Raw genomic sequence first — 16,182 nt, 5'->3', positions numbered from 1 at the left:
GGCTTCTAAATGCTGGGATTACAGGCATGTACCAACATTCTGGGCTTGGCTTCTGATCCCTGCAGTGAAAGAATTCTGACTAAAACAATGATCAGATGAACTCATCTTTTGTACTGGGTTGGAAAGAATATCCCCCTACAAATTCATGTCTACCTGGAACCTTAGAATGTGAACTGATCTAGAAGTAGAAGAAATAGAGATAGATGGAACTAGAGAAGGTCATGTGTGTTGGGGTAGCTCACAAATCCAGTATGACTAGTATCCTTAGAACAAGAGGTCTTGGCTGAGGGATGGAGCCAGGTGCTTGATGCTACCAGAATCCAGAGACACAGGGAGCCCATTCTCTTCCAGTGCCTCCAGAAGAGGCAACTCTGCCCACACCTTACTTTTAGGCAGTTATTCTCTTAAATTGTGAGAACCATCTTTGTGGTCATTTGTCATGTCAGACCTTGACATAAATGTATCATCTAGAAGGATCTTTCATACATTTTACACTTTTATTTAATCTCATAATAACCTATGTGACTGGAACTTCACCAACGATGATTTCATAGCACCTAAGTGCTTTTGTTTTTGGTGCTAGAGATTGAACATGCTAGGCTACCCATCTACCACTGAGCTATACCCCCCAGTCCTAATCTAAATATTTTATACTATCTTTAGTGTTCCAAAAGAAAATCTTGCTCGGCTTGATACTGGACTCGGGATAAGAGTTCTGGTTCTCCAGGTACATGTTCATTTCTTTCCCATTCCTTCCATTTGCAAAAGCCTCGACATGTTTTATTCTCATAGATGTTGCTCCCAGGTTCTAAAAGCATGATTTTGTCACCCAGCCTTGTGTAATACGTTCATGGGAGGCCTGTCAGCCTTGAGTCCTGGGTTAGGACATGCCCTGGTTGCTGTCCTGAAGTCTTTGTATTTAAAAGCTTTTTCTTTAATCCTTCTTAACTACACATCCCGATGGCTGCTTTTCCTCCTCTTCCTGGGAATTCCCATCTCCTTAACAGTGGCCATCTCTGATCGAGCGTTTGGTGGCCCCTCTATGTTGCCATCAGTTACTGGCACCATATCATGGAGATTTGGTTTCTGCACAGTGCATCCTCAGCATTACCAAATCTTGCCTTCTATGTACAAATGTTTTTTGTTTCTCCCTGGAACAAACCTTTATATCAAGCTTTAAGTATGACAGCACATTCTTTCCAGCAAGCATTCTGTCTTCTTCTTGCAACAAAACAGCCCTTCCCTCAGAACAGAAATGAAATAATCATTGCAGAAAACTGGGGAAGTTCAGAAATTAAGAACAGTGATATTCAATGTCAATATATTAACAGGCTTCCTTCCGATCTTTTTCTGTGTTACACACATGAGTACATTAGATATGTATTGAATTCTGTCATGGGAGATAGGCCTGTGTACCTCTACCACAGACTGGGTTTCTGTGTGACCTTCTAATGGTATGTTTTATAGTCTTTGCTTCCTTTTCAGTTTAGCAGGTGGATGTGACTTATCCTTATTTTCTGACGGTTAGCTCACGACTCACATTTTCTGGACTTCTCCGGTCTCTCCTTTTTGTCATTTCATTTCTGTTATTCTCTGAAAGAACTTGACTGAAATGAATTCCAAATGCCATCACCATTCATTAGTTTACAAATGCAGATGTTGATGTGAGACACGTATTGTGCATGCTGCCCAGTGCCCCTTCCACAGCCCCAGGGAGAATGCTGGCTGGAAGCCTGGGGCTTTCAAGGATGCATTTGCAGTGTTAAACCCTAGTTCATACATGAGTCATTTATGCAGCTGGTTCTAAATGCAGGTTCCAAGGCCTGCCCTCAGGCATTTGGATTCATAGATGCAGCTCTGAACAGTGTACAGTGATTCCAGGGCCCGTGTTCTCTGATCACAGAAGCCCTGTACCAGGCGGGGAGCTCTGGAAGCAGCAGCATCTTCTTCAGTATGGTTCATGCAATGTTTCCCCCGAGTGATTCAAAAATACTCATCAGAGAGAAGGACAGAAAATGCCTTTCACCAGCAAGCTACTAGCCCACGGGGCACCTCTCCACAAACTACAAGAGGCCTCTCCACTGGAAGCAGTCTGAGCAGTGCATCATGGGTGGGACCTTAACCCTTAGCAGTGTAGTATGTGATGACTACTTACCATAGTCACTGCTGGTCATTACATCACCTCTGCAAGAGAGGTCCTTTGAATTTCAAAAGAGAATTGAGTGTTTGAGAGACATGCCTATAACTAATTCAAGTCAGTTGAAGTGGGGCTTGGTTCTGCTCTGGAAACAATCACCCCCTTCCATATTTTACCAGGATCATTTCTAGGGCTGTCAGGATCTCATTGTGCTGATGCTGCACAGGCAGGAGCATCTATCTGGTAGGGATGCTAGACCTTCCAAGGCATCCTCCTATCAGTGGTCTATGCGAGCCTTTACCTTCTGATTTAATCCTCAGGGCTATCCTGACCAGGGCAAACAGGGTGGCATTGAACATGACTGTCCCATCGCTGTTCAGAGGCATATTCATGGAGACCAGGCGCTAGAGGGAAAGGGAGACAGTCAATGATAAGAGCAGGCAGTTCTCAAAGACTCTATAACCATCATGGCAGAAAGGTTAGGAGGGCCCTGGAAACATGGATGGATACTGTTGGGGAGGGAGAGAGGAATGAACATGGCCACCACAGTTTTCAGAAGCTTTTCCAAGGAGAAACTGGCCTTTATTGTAAACACTATTGCCCCCTCCCCATTCCTTGGACCATTGCTTCCACAAAAGTGTTTCTAGCAACCTGGCTTATGTTTCTGCCCAGTGTTTGCTCATGCCTACAGGCATGGTTATGTCCTTTACTAGCTGCAACGAACAGCTGTGTACCAGGCATTTCCTAGGAGCCACCTGCCAGAAAGCATCATCCATATTCCAAAGAAGAGGGCCATGAGAAGGCTTCTGTGGGGGACGAGGGGCACCTCTTTCTGCATATACACTACTTCAACCTCAAGTCTGACCCCAAGTTTACTGACCCAGACACAGTTGTGTTGCCTTCCTGTCGCCTCCACTCTCTAAAACATGTTCCCATGACACCATGCTCCCTTGGGGAGCCACAGGCACTTGCTTATAGCAATGCCATCCCTTGGATCACCTGGGGTCTTCCTGCTGATTGTCAAGAGCTGTACTTTTCCTGAGCGAATGCATCTTTTTGACTCTCATGGACACTGAATTAGAAAGCTTACATCTCAGCTCTGAGCCTACCCAGGCCCAGGGGGAGGTCACGATGTGTGCACATCAGACACCTTTAGACTGTTTGATCCCATTTGCTTTGTTCTTCTTATGGCTTGTATCTTAAATGTCACCCAAAGACCATGTCATAAAGGCTCAGTCTCCAGCCTTGGCACTATTTGGAAGTGGGAAACTTTCAGAAGGTGGGGTCTAGTGGGATGAAGTCATTGGGATCCATGCCCATGAGGAGGGTATTAGGATCCTGCTCTTTCTGCCTCTCTCTCTCTCTGTCTCTCTGTCTCTGTCTCTGTCTCTGTCTCTCTCTTTCTTTCTGTCCTCCCCTTTTCTTACGTAAATAGGCCATGAGCAAACAGGCCTCCTCCACCACAGCCATAATGTACTAAGTCACCACAGATCCAAAGCCTAGGCCCAAGTGATCATGGACTGGAACATCCAAAACTGTGAGCCAAAATAAGTAAATTGAGTCTCTTAAGTATTTTCTTTCTTATGAATCGAGTATCTCAAGCATTTTGCCACAGCACTTGAAAGCTGGCTAACAGAAGAGTCTTTTTCTTTTCTCCTTGGAAATCTCTTAAAGTTGTTTTTGGAATAAGGTGGGGGTACCAATGAGAAAAATCTGAGTAAAGCAGCATAAATAAAAAGGTTCTACATTTCCTGAAATGTCAGGAAACACAGAAGCAATTATGTTTCCCATAAATGAGAGCTGAATCATTTGGCCACTTTTTTTCTTCCTCTCTACAGCTCTCTGGTATCACTTTCTCTCTCTGAGCTCATTAGTATCCCACTGAAAACACAGAATGGGGAGAATGGAGGTAGTATGGGACCTGAAAGAGGTAATGGTCCTCAGCAGCTGCTGGGCCTCATGGTTGGAGCTACAGCAAGTTTAAGGATGCCTACACTCAGGTGCAATCAGAAGTTGTATTTACCGGAGCCTAATGTGCTTCACAGACTCACTTAGGATGTTTAAGCAAATTTAGGATTGTCTAAGTAAAGTTTGTTTTGTGATGAGACTTTGGGGCTCCTCAGATACTTGAAGACAACGCACGGCCTCTCTAATGGTTTTCTGGCAAGAACTCCTAACCTCTCTCTCTAGACAAGGAAGGCCCTCAGGATGCTTGGGCAGTACAGCCTGATGGGTCAAACAAATCATTTATTCAGATAGGATACCTGTGTTCCCTCACTGGGTCGCAGGACATTCACGCTGTTGCTCTTTATGGAGTCTCGAGAAGCCAGATCTGGAAGGATCCTTAAAATATAATCTGGCTCACATCTGTTTCTTTAAATACTTGAAGTATTATCTTTAGTCCCTTAAAGCATCACTTTCTAACAAAGGTCACAAAGATAAATAGGTATCTAGTTTCCCATATTTGCCCTTTATTTCCCAGAATCCCAGGTCATTTCTTACTTTGCAGGCCACACGGTGAGGACACAGCTTCCCAAAGCCCAGGGGCGGCTGAATCCTTCGGAGGAGGGTCACCACATCCAAGTGTTTGATCCGACCCCTAGAGAAGAAAGGAGGAAAGGAAGGGAAGTGAGCAGGCCAGGGCTCCAGTACTGGGTGGAGGTGACTCCAGATACAGAGGGGCACTTCCCATAGGGGCCCTGCGAGTCCTGCACAGAGCAGAGCTGCGTGACAGAACTCCAGAACCAGCACACACAGTACGGTTTTAATGAACATTATTACTGCAGTCCTTAAGGCAGAGGGGATTCTAACAGTGCAATGAAATTTCAGTATGTCAACTAATCATTTGACCAAGAGGTGTTTAGGGAGTGCCAATCAAAGGCGGGAGAAAAATGACAGCTTCTTTAGACCTGAGGTCAGGACGAAGTTGAAGTCTTCCTATCCCTAAATAATATAATGTATTACCAGTCACTCCTGACACCAGGGTCCCTTATCCTTACATTCAGTTGCTGGGTCCCCCTTTTGCTGCCTCTTGACCTGTTATCCTGGGTCTGGTACAGCTCAGTGTTTTCAATTAGTACTCCTAGGTTTGAACCCTCTCAGACCACTTGTGGTACAAGTCACTCAGTCTCCTTTCTCAGCTTGGGGAGTCAGGGTTTCCCTCTGAGAACTTACTTGGCTTCAGGGTCATACTCTGCCCAGATTCTTTTAAATTCATCCAGATGATGGGGACCAAGGATAGACCAATCCCTTGTCAGGTAGTCAAAGTTGTCCATGATAACAGCTACAAAGAGGCTGATGATCTGTAGGGAACAGCACACTGAGACATTCTCCAAGTTTCTTACATACATGCCACCTAAACCTAGTTCACTAGCGGGTGCCCAGGCAAGGCAAAAGCCAACATTTCTAAAAATCAGCAGTATGTTAGCACTTAAAACACCAGTCACTAGAACTTGAGTTTCTTGGACTTGAACCCGAAACCATTCCCTTGAGTGTTGTGAGGGATGAACCCTGATGCAGACTAAACAGTTTCCTTTGTATCAAGGTGCCAAGGATGGAGAGTGACTTTATCAGGCCATTTTCTCTCATTCCTAAGAAGAGTACCAAAAACAAACAAGTTCCTGCTGAGCTTTCACACATCTTTGTCCTGGGATAATACCACTATGACAGGGGCCACAAATGGACAAGGAGTATGGCTGAGTTGCCCAAGGCTTCTGGTCCTTCTCAGTGGTGGGATATCCCTATTAACTTAGTCTTCCAAAGTCAGCCCCTTTGCTGGGGTTGCCCTGCCCCCAAGCTGCCCCCAAACTACAGTCGTCCCTTTGCCACTGAGTCCCACCTCGGCTTACCAGGAAGGCACAGAGCATGTAGAAGCTGATGAAATAGAAGACAGCAAAACTGCTGCCACAGGGCATCTCTCCTTCTGTGCTGTTGCCGGGCTCTGACTCTGGGGCACACTTCTTGCCTGGCATGCAGGCCAGCATGATGTCCTGCCAGGCCTCCCCAGTGGCACACCTGGACCAGAGAGGGGAGAGAGCCCAACCCAATCTGGCCATCTCCCTGCACAGGTGAAGCTCCCTCAGCCTTGTTCTCCAGGAGGAATTACTAAAAGGAATTCAGCATTTGGCGTGCCCTGAATGCTGATACCGTTCACTAAATCCGCAAACACAAAGCACTACTTTGAATGTTTTTAACTTTTATATACAAGTTTCTGAAAACTTATTCTTTTGCCTATGTGAAGTTTTTAAGCGTGGCTGTGTATTTTAACTGTAATCGCAAAAATAAAATAAGTAACAAAAGTTTGCTTGAAAATGATTTGTAGGTTGAGAGTTTTGATTTTATCTCCCATTGAACTGCACGTTCGCAGTTCTGCTCGTTGGACTCACGGGGTATGTGTCTTCATGTTCACATAGAATCCTTGATATTTTAATATTAATTCCCTTACTAGCTATCTCAAGAATCTCATTCCAATGTGTGGCTTATTTCTAGCTTTATTTATTTTGCTGAATCTAAGTTTCTAATTTTAATATGTTCACATTTATAACTTTTTGATCTGTTTTGTACACTGCCACCCCTGGCTTCTATATGGGTGCTGAGATTCTAAATTCAGATTCTCATACTTATAAGGCAGGGATTCTATGGACTGAGCCATCTCCGCAGCCCCATTCTTTTTAAATTATTGCATTGGATAGACCTTCCAACATAATATTGACTAGAAAAAGTGATAGCATAATATCCTGCCTGTTGTATTTGCTAATTGGTTATTACAAGATGATGATTTTCTTGGTGAATCTCCACCTTATTGCCCCTATTCACTGTTACAAAACTGATTTGCTTGGATTTCCTATTTTGGGTTAGCCTTTTGTATTCAAATGACAATACCCCCACACATGCTTCTGACGTCTTGGTTCTCATTTTTTAACTTAAATTTTTATTTTTTTGAGGATTTCATATGTGAATGTTGTGTTTACATCGTTCTTCCCCACTCCCCTTCCAACTCCTCCCATGTCCCCCCACTTCCTCTCAAATTCATGACGACTTCTTTAATTATTATTGTTACACACACACACACACACACACACACAATCTCCCGTCCATTTAGTGTTGCTCGTATATACATGTGTTTAGGGTTGAACATTTAGGATTGAATAAACTATCAGGGGCTTGTCCCTAGAGAAAATAGCCATTGACTGCCAGTAGCTCTTCATCTAGGGATGGCACCTTGAGAAATATTCCCATCCACATCAGCATGTCAATGGGTGCTGTTATTATGCAGGTCTTGCTTAGGCAATTGAGATTTCAAGGGGGCAGTTTCCTTGTGAAATTTGCATATAAATGTAGCTCTTCTCATCAAAGAAGCTTCTTTTTTTCAACAAATGGAGGCTATTACAGAAATCCCCAATTGATCAAAATGCAGAAAGTAAGTGACTATGTGGTGCCCAGCTCCACTTGATGTGTCTATAACCTAATCCCTATACCTAAGTCTCTGGGAAAATCATGAAAAAATGGGGCAGAAAGATTGTCAAAGCCAGAAGACTTTTCTTTCTTAAAAAATATGAATTGGGCCGGGCGTGGTGGTGCACGCCTTTAATCCCAGCACTTAGGAGGCAGAGGCAGGAGGATCTTTGTGAGTTCAAGGCCAGCCTGGTCTACATAGTGAGTTCCAGGACAGCTGGAGCTACAAGGAGACCTTGTCTCAAAAAAGACAAAAAACAAAAAACAAAACAAAACACCGCCTCCCCCCGCCCAGGAATTAGCCTATGTTCATCTTTTAGGATGACTGGGGAGGTTTCCTGCCTCTTTCTATTACTATGGAATTTATAAGATAGGAATGATTTATTCCTTGATAGTTTAATAGATCTCACAAATGAAACTATAGTATCCTGGACTCTTTAAAAGCTGTAATTTTGACAACTTTTCAATATCCATTGTAGTTAATGCTATTCATTTATTGAGAACGTTTCAATTTTTTTGGGGGGGTTCTTTTTGAGACAGGGTCTCCCTGTAGCCCCAGCTGGCCTGGAACTCACTACGTAGACCAGGCTGGCCTTGAACTCCTAGAGATCCACCTGCCTCTGCCTCCCAAATGTTGGGATTAAAGGAATGTTAAAATAGCACTAATCTACATCTTATTTTACAGGACAGTGGTGGCCATATGCTTCTCATAAGAGCTATGAAGTCTGCGTTCATTATCTACTTTAAAGAAGTTCTGGCAGCCAATGGCCAGAAAAGACGTTCAACTTCATTTAGAAGCAGCTGATCACCTCAGAGGTACGCCCCCAAAAAAGAGCCGTAAAACTTCTTACCATTCTAAAAATTATCTCCACGCCCATAACTATGTTGCATTTTGCATGTCTGATGCTGTGTTTTTGTTTTTATTAGTAACTGGACTTAATAAATGTGTACTTATTTATTTTTCTTTCAAAGAATCAGTCTTAAAGTTTGCTGATAAAATATTTTGTTTTGTATTTTAGTAACTTATTTTATTTTTATGAGTGAATTTCCTCATAATTTGGGATGATTTTGCTGTTTATTTGCCCATCTGATAGTTTATTTTATATAATCTAAATAGGGTTTTTATTTTTGAGAATTTCAAACTGAGTATTATTTTAGATAATTTCCACCCCTCCCTTTCTACCCTCTGTCTTCTCCAATGTCCCCCTACTCCCTCTTGGATTCATACCCCATCATTGGTTTTTTTTTGTTTGTTTTTTTTGGGGGGGGGTTAGTCTTTTTGACACAGGGTCTCCTTGTTAGCCCCAGCTGGCCTGGAACTCACTATGTGGACCAGGCTGGCCTTGAACTCAGAGATCTGCCTGCCTCTGCCTCCCGAGTCCTGGGATTAAAGGTGTGCACCACGACGTCCAGCTTTAATCATTGTTTTACACACACACACACACACACACACACACACACACACGCATGCATACAAAACCTACTGAGTCCATTTAGTGTTGCTCGTATGGGTTAAGGGTTGAGCACTTGGGACTGGATAACCTATCAGGGGTTCATCCTTGAAGAAAACTCTCCATCTCTCAGCAGCCATTGTTTGCCAGGAGCTTTTTATCTAAGGATGGGACCTTGTGACATTTCCTCCATCCACACTGGCATGTCAACTGGTGTCATTACACAGGTCTTGTTCAGGCAGCCGAACTGCTGAGATTTCATGGGTGCAGCATACCGATCATGTCCAGAAGACACCATTTCACAGCTGGCATCCTGGTCTTCTGGCACTTGCTATCTTCCCACCTCCTCTTCCTCGATGTCCCCTGAGCCTTAAAGGGTGTAGGGGCTGTGTTGTAGATGTATCTGTTGGGGCTGGGCACCCGCGGTCATTTATTCTCTGCATTTTGATCAGCTGTGGATATGTAGGCTTTCATTTTCTTTGGCATTGATTGGCCATCTCATTCTGGTTCCTGCTCCCATTGCTGAGAACACGTAGTTTCAATTTCCAGTTAATGGTAGAGTGACTTAATATTTTAAATGGACAGATTATCTAGAGGGGTTATTTTTCTAGTTTTGCTATATTCAAGGTGGAGAAGTTTTAGAGCTTGTTAAATTCTTTGTGACTTAAATTGTGGCTATTTTTGTGGATGTTCCGGATGCTCAAAGAGACTGTCTTTTTGCCATTTATTGAGGACAAATCTATAGTGAAGCCTGTTCGTTGTTGTTTAGATGCTCTTTCCCCTTTCTCCTATGAAGACTTCTCATTTTTTAGGAACTATATATCCAACCACTCACTGTGTATATGTTCTTGTGTCCTATTACTAGACATATTTCCAAACAATGCTGTGAAGCTTATGCTGTTTTATGATCATTACATATTCTAGGTGGATTATACTTTGTCTTGTTCAGTGCCTCTTACTGGGAATTCTGTTTCTACAGATGATGCTGTTGCTACATCTACATGGTAAGCATTGCCGGTATTCATTTTCCATCCCTTTACTTTCCTTCTCTTTAGGCCATTTTATATTACTATCTATTATAAACAGGCCAGAGCTAGAATTCTTAACACCATCAGTAGAATATCAATCTTTTAATTCAGTCTTATTAATTGTACAAATAGTGGGTTTCACTGTGACATCTCCATGTATGTGTGTATCATGCCTGACCTTTCTAATTTAAATTAAAAATTACACATTTTTTCATTTATTTGTGGGAGGGGGTGTGCCACAGCACAGGTGTAAAGGTCAAAGGACAACTTGTGGAGCTCAGTTCTCTCCTTCTACCAAATGGGTCCTGGGACCAAACTCAGGTGGTCAGGGTTTGCAGTAAGCTCTTTTACCTGCTGAGCCATCTTGTTGGCCTGATTTTTGCTTGATTTTTCAATGGAGAAATGTAACAAGCTTATCAGTATGTTTGTTCATATTTCCTTCTGCATTCTTATTTTATTCTCCTTATTTAATTACCTGTTTGCTAGTCTTTTGCCCTTCCTTATGACGTATTGATCAAGTTTTCCTTGTCTACTTTTTCCTTCTAATGGTTTGCATTTACGCAGTGCTGGGAATCCAACCCAGGGCCTTGTGTGTGCTAAACAAGCACTGTATCAGTGAGGAGTTACATATGTAGCCTCCTCCTGTGCTCGGAATACAGACATTCGATTCCTATTTCTAGAATGATTGACCTTTAAACATTTAGCAAACATGTTTATGCACACTTTACCCCTAGTTACACAGCACCGAGTTACACAGTACTCAGAAAGTACCATGGTTTTGTCCTTCATTCTGCATGGGCTCTGTCACACTTCTTGAACTGTATCTGTTGGGCCAACCACACTTGCATCCCAGGTTCAAATCCCACCTGCTCATGTTGAATGATGCTTTCAATGTACAGTTCAATGCCGTTTGCTAGCATTCTGTTGAGAATTTTTGCATCAGTGTTCATTTGGGATATAGTTTTCTTTTCTTGCAGTGTCTTTGAATGGCTGGTGTCAAAAAAGCACCTTGGAAGTATTTCCTCCTCTTTGACTTTTTTTTTTTTTTTTTTTAGTTATTCCACATTGGAAACTTTTAGGATGTTTTTATTGGTATTCTAAAAAGTGACCATAATATGCATGATTAAGGATCTTTGGGAATCGGGTTGAGACAGGGTCTCATAATGTAACCCAAACCAGCCTTGAATTCATGATCATCCTGCTTCAGTCTCCTAAGTTTTGAGATTACAGGCATGAGCCACCACGCCTGGTAAGGTGAAGATTTTTTTTATTAACCCATGCTGCACTTTGTAGGCCATTTCACTCTGAAGGCATATCTTTTTTTTTTTTTTTGAAATTTTATTTGATCATCCTTTTTCCATTTTGTCTGTTCTTCCTGTCTAGAACTTTTACCACACACGTTAGACTTTTCTAGCTCCACTCTTCATGTCCTTCTTTACTTCATAATTTGTGTCTCTTGGTTCTTTGGTTGTATGAGGACCCTTTATGGATCCTCAGCTCATTAATTCGTTCTTTAGTTGTGTCTTTTCTGTTATACTCCTGTGGTGGTTTGAATGAAAATGTCCCCCATAGACTCCATTTGGACCTTTTGTCCCAGTTGGTGGTACTGTTTTGGGCGGCTTTAAGAGGTGTGGCCTTGTTGGAAGAAGTACCTCACTGGGGGCAGGTTTTGAGAGTTCATAAACCTTGCCGGGTTTCCAGTCTCTCCCGGCATTCTGTGCCTGCTTGAAGATGTGATTGCTGGGCTTTCTGTTCCAGTCACCTTTGCTATCATGCCTCCTGTGCCTTATGAACTCTTACCTATGGAACCATAAACTCAAACACTCCCTTTTATAAGTCGCTTTGGTCAGTGTTTTATCACAGCAGCAGAAAAGTGACTAATACAACATACTTAACCTTTGTATGTTTCTCTCCCTACTTTGCTGTTTAATAATGGCTGTCATGACTTCTAATTTAACAGATGTTTATGGTCTTTGTCACCCAAACAGTATGGACTGCATTTGCTTTCAGATCTTTTAGATCTGTTCCTTCTCTTTCCTGTGTGTTCATTTGTGGGCTGAGTGTAACATCTCTGCTTCTTGGTGTTGGTCTCCTCAAATATTTTTAGATTACTATCAATTGTTTTTTGCAACTGAGAATCTAGTTCAGATCTAAGTAAGGTTCTTATCAGAGGACCCTCTCTGAGGTTTATGGTCCAAAGACAAGATGTGCTGAGTAGGCTGGGTGAGTAGCTTCTCTAGGAAGGCAGGCTCCCTGAGACTGAGTGGCCTGTTGTCTTTCAGACCCCAAAGCCCAAGGGTAAGATGTCCAGTGCTGCTGCAACTAGCTTATGAGCACAGGGAAGCTCCTGTCAAATGCAAGTATCCAAGGAAGAACCAGAGTGTTCCTGTGCTTTATGTCTGTCGACACTTAGCTTGGAGAGGCTCCGGGCTGTGCTCACATCCTCTGTTGTCTCAAACTGTCTAGAAGCCTGCTCTTCTCAAGTCTCACATTTTGTGAATTGAATCCCATCTTCTTTCTTCCTTTTAGGAATTCCTCAACATTTCTGGTTCATCTGTAGCACTCTTCCATATTTTTCTTTTCCATCTTTAGCAGTGTTATGGAAAAAATATTTCTTTTGTCATTAAGAACTTTAGCAAAGAAGAGAAGATCATCCTTGTGGCCTATCTGAGGTCTGTAACTACCTCCTACATTTAAGTGTGACATAGGCTTGTGTATTATTAGGAAATAGCTTATAATGGCTTGTAATCTGGGAGGCAATGATGTCAGGCTGATATTTAGGAAGTCCTAATGATACCATTTTGATAAATGTTGAGCAGTAATGAACTTGGGCTTGGGGACAGGTTCTGCAGGAGATGGTGAAGGTGGGGTTGTCTGACAGAGAGTCTTCATACCCACTGGAAAGGGATCAAACAATAGGAAAGTGTTTGTTGCCTCTCCTAGGAACAGAATGGATAGAGATGACTTGGTGGTTAAAAGCACTAGCTACTCTTCCAGAGAGCCCATGTTCAGTTCCCAGCACCCACATGGCAGCTCACAACCATCTATAACTCCAGTTACAGGGGAATCTGATGTCCTCTTGTGACCTCCATGGGCATTACATGACACAGGAACACTTCACATACAGGCAAAACACTTGTACACATAAAATAAATAAATCTTTGAAAAAGACTTTATGAGCTAGCACAAGCTTTAGAAATCCTTTGCTTTAGGGACAAGAGAAATATTTTCCTCTACCAGTCTAGGACTAGATGGGATCTCAGAGCGTGAGGCTGTGCTAAGGATCAAAGTGAGAAGATGGAGGTGTATAAGGGGGTCCTTATCATGAGCCAAGAGGTAAAGAAGATGGTTGTATAAGGGATTATCTTGAGGCGGTATGGGAAACACCACCTTCTTAGCCACCCCTGAGGTAGATGACTTCTAGAAAGTATGGAGTCCCAAGGATGGCTTCATTGAAGACAAAACCAGATGAAAATGAACATCCATCCCCAACACAGCAGATGGCACACCTTGACATTGTGATCAACACAATGTTAGTTTATGAGGAATGAAATGCTCTGAGGAGGTCAATTAGGCTGCTCAGGGTCAGTGTGCTGAGGCTCGAGGCTTGCCATTGAGCAGGTTCAGAGGCCAAGCCATGATGCTTTTGATATTTAACTTTGATTCTCTAATGGTGGGGGTTCTCTAATGCCTAATAGGCTGCACATGGAAAGTTGATGTAAATGACAATGAGACTTCCTGAGCCAGAATGGGAGAGGAGGCCCATTCGAGTCCTTTCTCAGCCATGGGGCTATCATCCATAGGTGTGTCTCTGTGCACCTGTGTCCTCAGAGACCCACCTGAAGAGCAGTAGCACAGCTTGAGGGAAGGTCTGGAAGTTGTTGTTCTGATTGATCTCTGTGGTGTCATTCAGGGAAATCTTCCCAAACACCTGGAGAAAGAAGAAGTCAGGAACCAGAGGAGAGAGTGTTCATCTCTGGCCATTAATAGTGTCTCTGATTGCAGTAACTCTGGGACTAGCTGGCCAAACAGTCTCTTAACGTGACCCAGCAGACACCTTCTGTCCCATGATCCCAGGATCTTCAGGCCCACCATGGGCATGGTTAGAGAGAAATGTGCCCTCAGCTCTCAGGAAAGGTCTCCCAGCACAGGTAAGGCTGGGGCTGAGGATGGTTGAACGGATGCTGAGACTGGAATGCTCAGTGTGGGGACCAGGGCTCACTGCTTTCTCCCCTTTGTCATTTCAGCTCTATATCTGAGCAGGTGGCTCTTGGATTTTGCAGTCATAAAGAATGCATGATCCAGAGCTTGGTCAAGCTTAATTCATCCCTGACATCAGAGCCCTCCTGATGTTTTTCCCTGGCCCTCTAGACCTTATCTTATAAGCTGCCAAAGCTGCCTCCCTGTATCTGATGTCCAAATAATTTTTTGGCAGGTGGGGTGCAGGATGGATGAAGAGATGGTTCAGTGGTTAAGAATACTAGCTGCTCTTGCAGAGGACCCGGGTTCGGCTCCTAGCACCTACATGGTGGCTAACAACCATATGTAACTCCAGTTCCAGGGGATCCAGTGCCCTCCTCTGACCTCTGTGGGCATTGCACGACATGGGTGCACTTACATACATGCAGGCAATACACGAATACACATAAAATAAAAATAATAAAATGTTTTAAAGTTCAAAATATTTTTCCCAGGAACTTTTGTAGATTTTTACTTAGGGAGCTGCTAAAGGAAAGGTCCTGGTTAGTGTGCAGGCCAGGCTAGGGAGGTGCTGCCCCATGGAACCGGGGAAAACTCCGCTGGAGCCCTAAGAGGCTGAAGAGCTCTGGGTGTGGGAACAGAGAGCGTGCAGCAGGCCCGTGGGAAGGGGAGACCCTGAAAATTACTGCATGTTTGATGGCCAGAGCTTTCTATCCTCTCCTCATTCCAAATCAAGCACATCAGATATAGAAAAAACAGAGGACACTGGTGGGACACACCCATTTCCTGCTGTCTCTGAGATGTTCTCTTCTGAGGTCCACTGCTGATTCTGGAGTGTTTTCCCACTACAGAACCAAGGCTTGGTACTGCACAAAGGTGAAGGAGGGACCGTTTGACCTATGTCTTGCCCATAACCTACATCCTGTCCTATGGGGAAGTTCCAGCTCTTTGGACCCTTGAGGGACAGGCAGGAGACAGGAGGAGGCAAAGGAGATCAGAGGGAGAGCTTCTCTTACCTGCATCCCAATCACTGCATAGATAAAGAACAGCATCACAATCAGAAGGGCCACATAGGGCAGGGCCTAGAAGGAAGCATAGAGGGAGCATGAGACCCAGGGCTACAGGCTGGCAGGGTCCTCTCTCAGAAAGCATTGTATTCCCAGTTCTGCAGCCATCAGCTGCTACCTGGCTTAGGGAGAGCCCAGCACTAGGGAGAGAGCCTATGAAATGGGTACTGGCTTCTCAGTTTAGGAATTGACTGATTGATTGTTATGATGAGAATGGAGCTCAGGGCCCCCGACACTGAGCCCCAGTCAGTCCAACCCTCAGCTTGGTTTTTAAGGCAGACTTCAAGGTAAAGAAGTAGCACTTGTTTAGTGAGAACCATCAAGGAGCAGACCTCCTCAGACCACATGTGTATATTTACACAAAGAAGGAGAGTGAAGGAGGATGCATACCAAGATGACCGTTGTCACCAGGAAAGAGTAGGGTGGAGGAAGCTTATACTCTATCTTTACACAGTTTACTTTCATAGAGATGAGCTATGGAAATAGGTAATAAGGAAAAACATAAAATCATTCCCGGGCTCACATTCTCTTCCTCCCACCTTGTAGCTTTGGGAGCTTGGGCATGTTACTTAACTCCTCTGACTCTTGGTTTCCTGATCTGAATGATGAGGAATGAAACAAATGATCTCACAGGGGGGTTGTGGCATTTAAGCGATTTAAGGCTTATGAAATGTATAACACAGTACCTGGCACATAATTGGGTTCCATCCATGCATTTTACTCACTCTGTATATTATGCACTCAGCAGAGCCATGGCCACTTCTGAGGTGGTATTGTGGATCTTAACACAGTTTGTGGCATGAGGGGAACCTGGCATGCTGGCTAAGGAAATATGCTACCCAGAC

The 16,182-nt window shown here is 43.6% G+C and overlaps 1 protein-coding gene across 1 annotated transcript in view; it reads right to left on the bottom strand.

Moving 5' to 3' along the window:
• Positions 1–16,182, bottom strand: part of Cacna1c (calcium voltage-gated channel subunit alpha1 C) — a 617,044-nt gene that overhangs the window by 27,197 nt on the left and 573,665 nt on the right. The window contains 6 exon segments of the mRNA XM_017799802.2: positions 2,439–2,541; positions 4,640–4,736; positions 5,312–5,439; positions 5,986–6,151; positions 13,910–14,001; positions 15,287–15,352. Coding sequence (XP_017655291.1) covers positions 2,439–2,541; positions 4,640–4,736; positions 5,312–5,439; positions 5,986–6,151; positions 13,910–14,001; positions 15,287–15,352 — 652 coding nt within the window.

The sequence above is a fragment of the Nannospalax galili genome, unplaced genomic scaffold (assembly GCF_000622305.1).
Source record: "Nannospalax galili isolate Female #2095 unplaced genomic scaffold, S.galili_v1.0 scaffold199, whole genome shotgun sequence".
Lineage (NCBI taxonomy): Eukaryota > Metazoa > Chordata > Mammalia > Rodentia > Spalacidae > Nannospalax > Nannospalax galili.
This window is presented reverse-complemented; position numbering and strand designations above follow the sequence as displayed.